Below are 7,026 nucleotides of genomic sequence, written 5' to 3'. Positions count from 1 at the left end.
TGGGGGACAGGGAGCCAGGGCAAGGGGGTCCTCAGGCAGCCCGTGGCACAGCAGCATTATCTCACCTCAGGTGGTGGGACGTCAGAAGGGGTATGGTGGTTAAAATGCACTTGCCTCTCAGTGGATTTCGGGGATGGGCTGCAGGTGCCTCCTCCACCTCCTGCTGCCTGTGCGAGCTCTCATGCTGGTGCTGCTGTGCAGGGCTGCAACGATGCAGTGCCAAAGGGTTGCACGGAGCAGTCTTGGCCCCTGCCTGCCCATCCCTTGCAGTTTATCAGTGTCTCACTGGTGGTGTTTTTCCTCCCAAAACAGCCCCTGCAAGGAACCCCTGGGCTCAGGACCTGCCTGTGAGACCCCTCTGCAGCTGTGTTGGGGTGCTCAGCCTCTGCCATGGCCAGCAGCTGCCTCGGATGCTCGGGACTGTGTTGCCTCTTGGGTGCCAGTGCCTACAGCATCCTGGGATGGAAATGCGGTGATATTGGGGCTCTCCCCACTGCCTGGGGACCTCGACGTACTGCATTAACTGGGGGCAGTTAATCCCCCTGTGGGCACCCTGGTCCCAGTGATCCTGCACCCTTAGAACCAAGTGAGGCTGGGGGAGGCCATTGCCTGCTGTTAGCCCCCGGGGAACCGTGCTTGCCCACGCTGACACTCTTGCAGTAGTGGCATGTTGCAACCTCCCAGCTCAGTGCCAAAGAACAAACTGTGCAGGGGAGTGACACCACCCACCCCCAACAGTGCTCCCACATGCCTGGGCTCCTGGGTGGCAAAGCCACGGGGTGCGGGGGGACAGGCCAGAGCAAAAGCCGGGGGCACCTCTGCACTATGGACTCATCAGGCAGGCGAGTGCAGCCTCCACCACAGCCCACCCTGCCAGGGGTGCTGCCAGGGCCCCTCGGTGCCAGAGTAAAGCTCAGCCACAGCCTGGCTAGAAACACAGATTTATTGCGACATCAGTTTGCAAGCGGCACTCAACCCCCACAGCGGCGACTCCAAACCCGCACAGATGCCCTGACACCCCTGTGATGCCTCTGTGGCCAGCAGGCTGGTCCCTGAGGGCACAAGACCACTCACCCTCATCCAGGCTATGGGGTGGGGTCCCACTGTGCCAAGGGCTGCCTGTGGGCTGGCAGCTCGGAGGAGGGAACTGAAGCCGGATTCGGGGTCCTTCACTGATGTAAGCCAACAGGTGGGATTTTTCAGCAGTTGTAAGGCTCTCGGGATCCCTGGGGGAGGGAGTGGGGTCAAACCCCCCAAGCCTGTGAGTGAGAGGGCTGAGCACGGGAGATGTGGTCGTGTCCTCTCCTCTTACCACGCTCGCTCAGTGCCAGCCCAGATGCCTTGGGGAGCTGGGAGAGGTGCCGGCACAGTTTCCATCTGCAGCTGCTACACGTATCCTGTCAGGTTGTAGGAGTTGAGCTCGCTCTTGGTCTTCTGTGTCTGGCTGACGGAGGGCCGGGGGCTCTTGCTTGCCAGCAGCCGGGGCTGGTAGGTGCTTGTATAGGTAGCCGTTGGGTCCTGAGCTGGGCAGGAGGTGCAGAGGATGAAGCCACCGATAAGGGAGAGGAGGGAGGAGATGATACCTAGGTAAAGCGCCTCCCCAAGCTCGAATTTTGTGCTGTCAGGGAGGACGGGGTTGTGGAAATCCCGCAGCACCACATGGATATTCCACACTAGTGGGATGAAGCAGAGCAGCCCGCCGAGGATGAAGACTGCACCACCTGCCACTGCCACCCGGTCCTTGCCCGGTGAGCCCTGGCTGAAGACGGTGCACCTCATGCCCACGACAGCAACAAGGCAGGCGAGGGAGGAGACGGCGCAGGAGCTCACCATCAGGGCTTGGGCCGCCTGGATGTCAGCAGGCAGGTTGAGCAGGGAGCTGTAGATGTCACACTGGGTGATGCCTGTGCTGTAAGTGGCACACTCCATCCACAGCCCCTTGGTGAAGCTCACGGCTGTCACGATGCTGGAGCCAATGTAGGAGCTGGTCTTCCAGCTGGGCAGCAGCGTGGCTGTCAGTGTGCCAATGTAGCCCAGGAAGGCCATTGCATAGCCCAGCAGCTGAAGCCCCATGGAGACCATGGTGGGGGCTGGCTGTCACCTTCCTGGGGCTCGCAGCTTCTAGCCCAGCTCGCCGGCGGCTCAGTCCCGCACGCTTACCTTCCCATGGCCCTGCTGGCAGCTCTGCTCGCAGTGCCAGAGCTCCACTCCACTCCCGGGGGTGCTGATTTTGTGTGGGCACCGGCGCGTGGGTGGGAGCTGGGGGGAGGAGAGGTTACCTGCAAGAGTGGAAAAGAATCCCTCCCTGATTAACGATTGACCCAAGCCTGTGGAGGAGCGCCAAGCACCCTTTCACCTCCGCTATCTCCCCAGTCAGACTTCAGAGGCAGAGCAGCGATGCCCGGGAAGGACGCCAAAGCCCTCCCTTGCGCCAGGGCTGCAGGCAGGGATGGAGAGGCAGCCACTGGCAGGGGGAAAGTCCTCACTGCCTTCCTGGGGGTCCTTTGTCTTCTGTGATGTTCCGAGCCAATGAAGCCAAAAAGCTACAGCTGCACCAAGTTATTTGGGACCTGCTGGAGGTGATTTCAGGTGGTGGCCTTGAGGCTCCTCCAGCCAAGGAAGGGGGATTGTGCCTTGTCCCCATCTGCACAGGGCTCACCCAAGGCATCTGCAGCCACCCACCACCCACCCCAAGCTGCAGAGGCTCCAGCGGGACAATGGGATGCATCCACCTCAGATTGAACCATGGCTATCAGCCTTTCCATGCCACTGAGGACAATGATGGAGAGGGATGCATATGATAGTGATGCCTGTGTCCCCAGGAGAGCCCAGAGGTCCGTGGAAGGCAGAATTATACCAAGGCAAACTACACCGGCAATGCCTTGGGGATGATTGGGTTACCCATCCCTCGGTGGAGCGAGCACACTGGGATGCAGGCTGCTCTTGCTGATGCTGTAGAGGGTTTTTCTGCTGATGCCCTCTCCTGCCTACAGCCCTGGGTGCGGATGGGGGGTTTGGCAGAGGCGGTGGAGTGGGGTGGTTTGTTTTCCCTCTGCCTTGTTTCAAAATTCTCCCTCCCACAGCATCTTGCGAAACCAGGCTGAGCTCAGCCCAGCACTGACACTGCAGCCAGCAGCCTCTTGCCCTGGGAAAGCTCCAGGCTGAGGGTGCTGCCACCACCCAGTGCCTCTGCTCCTTTCCCCATCCTCCTGTTGGCACCAGAAATGCTTGGTACCAAAGTTTTCCAACTTTCTGCCTCCTTTCCTGTGTGCTAACTAAGACCTACCACTCTGTCTCAGGGATGTTGCTGCAAAAGAAACAGCTGGGGTGCTTGAGGTGCTGGCAAAAAGGCATGGAAGGGTGATGCTGGAGCTCTGTGGTACTTACGGAGGTGGCTGGAGACACAGCGTGGGACCGAGGGTGGCTGCGGCCAGGGGTCACTCAGGACTGTACGTAGCTGGTCGGGGCATGGTGAGCGGCCAGGGCCCCGGCCCGAGGAAAAAGGGGCTGTGAATTGTTTAGCTGCAGCTTTGCAAAATCCACCTGCAAATCTCAGCCTGGATCAGAGGCTTATTGCAGATCAGAATTAAACCCTTTCGGTGTCGGGAAGGATTGGGGAGCTGGGATGCCTCGTTTTGCTTGTTATTAGTTATCAGGGTAGGTTTGCCCAAGTGGATCAGGTCTGTGGCTTGCAGTCACCTTTCTGGCCAGCCTTGGTGACTGGCGGGTGACTGCCACTGTCCACTCGGTGCCACTGTCCATGTATCTGCTTTGGGCTGTGTCGCCCGTGCTGGGGTAGGAGGGGCAATGAAACACCAGCAGGTCGAACTCCCCGTGCCTGCAGGGTGAGCTGGGGCTTTCTTTCACTCCTCCTGACCCTGCTTGACCTTTGCGGGGTTTGTTGTTGTAAGACTCCTGGCCCAAATGAGGAGCAAATGGGGACAGTAATGAGTGCTTCGATGGCCCTGTGCCCCCTCCTGCTCGCCGGCTGCCGCAGATGGAGAGGGGAGGGAGGGCCCCTCTTGACAAATTGTGCTTGGAGCTGACCTGGGTCTGGCTGACATTTGGACAGGGATGTTTAGATGCTGATAGCAGAGCTACAGCAGGGACCATTTGCTATTTTCTTTCCTTGTCCCAAATTGAAACTCTCCTGGGAGCAAGAGGTGACCTGTCTGCCAGCGGCATGTCACCTTGAGGACTAGGGCAGGAGCAGCAGGCAGGGATGGGATGTGTAGCAGTGCTGGCAGGGGGCAGCTGAGCCTTGCACCCTTGTATGGAGAAGCTTTTCTATACCTCCCGGTTTGGTACACATCTCAAAAAGACAAAGGAGAGGGCAGGGAGCATGAGCAAGCACATGCTCTCCCCACTGCGCCAGCAGAGTGGGAACTGGGTCTGGCAGCTGCCCGGGGTGATCTGAGTGGGGCTGTGGATGCCTGAGCAGGGCAATTGCCCTGCCTACACCTGGGGTTCACCCCTGACATCCATCTTCCCTCCTTGTCCTCTCTTGAGTATCCCATCACCTGCCTCCTGGTTGCTCTGTGCTTGCCACCCCTGCAGCCCACACGTGTCACACTATCCCCATCACAAGCCCACTGCACTGTCCCCATGGCTATGGTACTGTCCCCATCCCATGCCCATCATGCTGCCCCAGCACTTTCCATCCCTTCCCCATGTCCCCCCTCCCTATGCAAATGGCTATAAAAAGCATTTAATCATCCTTGTTAATTGTCTCTGCCCTCCCCTGTTCCCCCCTAGGGATTTTCTCACAAATGGTGTCTAACTTTTCCCTTCTGTGATTTATTTGCTTTTCCACCAGAGATTGCAGCCCCTCTGCCCTCAGCCTTCCCCCCCCCCACCCCGCCACAGCCCTCTGTTTACACAACTGGGACAAATTTCACACCCCAGAGTCCCTGCACCCCCAGTCCCTTGCTCCCCTGCCCCCAAGAATTTGTGAGTCACTGGCCACGGCAGGGCTATAAACGTGTCCTTGCCAAGGGTCTGCAGCGTCAGAGGGGACACCACTGACTGCCACCATGGAAGCTGCTGCCTGTTTCCTGCCTCCCCATGGGCTCCGGGTTCCCGTGGCCGGTGCTCACCCAGCCCCAGGGCTGGAGCAAGGGGGAAGGTATCTTCTGGGTGCTGTGCAGCCTGGGGGGACTGGATAGGGTGGGGAGCGCAGAGGGTGCACGGGAGATGGGATGGGGAAGGCTCCAGCTGGATTCGGGTGAAGGCTGTGTGGCCTGCTCTGATTGGGGACCCCTCTGATTCCAGCGGCTGCACGTGGGAGAGGGTGCAGAGCCTGGGAAGCAATGCTGGGGGCTCCCAGGGGTGCTGGGAGGTGCTGGAGCAGGGTGAGAAGCACTGTGGCCGAGGTGGTATGAGCGCACCCGCACGTACCCGATGCCCCAGCCACACACCTGGGCAGGGGCTGAGCCGGGCAGGCAAGACTGTGGGGTTGGGGGGTGCGTGGTGGTGGTGGGGGGAACAAGGCAAGGGGGGAGCGGGTCAAGGTGGGCAGCCATCGCGCTGAACCTGCTCTTTGCACCTGCTCTTTGCACCTAGATCGCTGCCTCTCTGGAGACCGTGGCTTCGTGGAGCAGAGGAGGGAACTGGGCGGCGGAGGAAGCTAACGAGCACTGTGAGTTTTACACTCCCTGCTGCATCGCCCCCCTGTTTTCTCCTGGCAGGGTGGGGGTCCCTGTTGGGCAGAACAGCTTCTGCCCCAGATTCCTTCACTCCTGGCACTGTTGCATGGCAGTGATGTGCCCACCTCCTCTGGTGCATCACCCCTCTGCCCCCACAGCCCTCTCAGCCTTGCTGGGGCAAGGCCAAGCAGACTCCCTCTGCAGCCGCAGCACAGGAGCCTGAAAGGGCCGCCTGTTCCCGGGCCTGGTGGGCATTCCTCAGGGGGTTAGCGGGACGCCTGGGCATGAGCTTGTGAGCGTGGGGAGGGAGATTACGCTGGCAAAAAGCCTGTAAAGTTGGGGGCGGGGTAGATGCCAGCTTCCTTTGTGGGGGCATGAGGACCTAAACCCAGGGGCAAAGGATTAGGGAGATCCCAGCCCTGGGGCAGGCTGACCCTGCAGGGTCTGCCAGGTCTGTGGGGCATCACCCCTGCTGATGGGAGAGAAGGGTCCCTGCCCTCACTGCTAGCCGGGGTCCCCCTGCGCCCTGCTGCTGCTGTGCCAGGAGGGGGCAGCGGGAGCCCTGGGGCAGGTTACACCCCGACTGTGTGTCCTCAGGTTTGGCCTCAGGACACAGCAGCAGACAGCGGCCCCGAGAAAGCACCATTGTTTTTCCAGCACCCAGTCAGGTACGTGCCCTGCTGCTGGGTGCCTTGGCTGGGCCCGAGGGCAGTGGGCAGGCGGGGGCTCTTACCCCGGGTCTCCCCATGCAGGCTCCTCTGGCCCAAGTCCAAGGCCTTTGACTATCTGTATGGTGTGGGGGAGAAGCTGCTGGAGAACTTCCCCGTGCAGGCCACCCTCTGCCTCTACGAGGACTCAGGCAGTGAGGAGGAGGAAGAGGAAGAGGAGGAGGAGGAAGAAGAAGAAGAGGAGGAGGAGGAAGAAGAAGAGGAGGAGGAGGAAGAAGAAGAGGAGGAGGAGGAGGCAGGAGACACGGCGGCAGGGGCCTCGCCGCAGGCCGGCAGCCCTGGCAGGCCAGTGTGAGCAGGCGAGGGCAGGCCTGGCGCCACCACGGAGGAACGGGCAGACGCCCGCCCCGCAGGCAGCGGGCGCAGACCCCACCGCCCGCGGTCACGGTCCCCAGGAGTGGCGCAACCCGGCCCCTCACAGTGCCCACGGGGCCGCAGCCGCCCTCCGGCGGTGACCGCGCGCCAGCCCGTAGTCCCGTAGGAGACTACGACTCCCGGCAGGCACCACGGCACCTCCCGGCAGCCGCAACCCATTGGCTACCAGTCTCTCCCGGGTTGAGGGAGGAGTTTGCTGTCCCCGCCCACTCCCCCAGCTCCGCGTTCCCATTGCAGCCGCGGAAGGAGGAAGGCGGTGCGCGCTGGCTGTGAGGGGC

At 61.2% G+C, this 7,026-nt stretch overlaps 2 protein-coding genes across 2 annotated transcripts; one reads left to right on the top strand and one right to left on the bottom strand.

The window, feature by feature from the left end:
• Positions 1-929: 929 nt before the first annotated feature.
• CLDN2 (claudin 2) lies at positions 930-2,154 on the bottom strand. Its single transcript, XM_010118751.2, has 2 exons — positions 1,313-2,154; positions 930-1,226 (listed from the first exon to the last, which is right to left on the bottom strand). Exon 1 carries the CDS (start codon positions 2,080-2,082, stop codon positions 1,387-1,389), a length of 696 nt encoding a protein of 231 aa, XP_010117053.2. The 5' UTR covers positions 2,083-2,154; the 3' UTR covers positions 930-1,226; positions 1,313-1,386.
• Positions 2,155-2,745: 591 nt separating this feature from the next.
• Positions 2,746-6,939, top strand: RIPPLY1 (ripply transcriptional repressor 1). The gene is made up of 4 exons (XM_086756684.1): positions 2,746-2,834; positions 5,563-5,638; positions 6,243-6,313; positions 6,398-6,939. The coding sequence occupies exons 1-4, from the start codon at positions 2,746-2,748 to the stop codon at positions 6,666-6,668; spliced, it is 507 nt and encodes a 168-aa protein (XP_086612810.1). The 3' UTR covers positions 6,669-6,939.
• Positions 6,940-7,026: the final 87 nt, after the last annotated feature.

This window comes from Chlamydotis macqueenii, chromosome 11 (assembly GCF_036417535.1).
Source record: "Chlamydotis macqueenii isolate bChlMac1 chromosome 11, bChlMac1.mat, whole genome shotgun sequence".
NCBI classification, from domain to species: Eukaryota; Metazoa; Chordata; class Aves; order Otidiformes; family Otididae; genus Chlamydotis; species Chlamydotis macqueenii.
The sequence above is the reverse complement of the archived record's forward strand: the minus strand, read 5'-3'. Positions and strand labels throughout refer to the sequence as shown.

Bases quoted from the DNA above. Each gene is read 5' to 3' on its own strand.
- RIPPLY1 (XM_086756684.1), top strand. From the start codon at position 2,746: ATGGCTATCAGCCTTTCCATGCCACTGAGGACAATGATGGAGAGGGAT. The intron at 2,835-5,562 runs GTCCGTGGAAGG...CTTTGCACCTAG, and splicing joins GTCCCCAGGAGAGCCCAGAG to ATCGCTGCCTCTCTGGAGAC. The intron at 5,639-6,242 runs GTGAGTTTTACA...GTGTGTCCTCAG, and splicing joins GGAGGAAGCTAACGAGCACT to GTTTGGCCTCAGGACACAGC.
- CLDN2 (XM_010118751.2), bottom strand. From the start codon at position 2,082: ATGGTCTCCATGGGGCTTCAGCTGCTGGGCTATGCAATGGCCTTCCTG.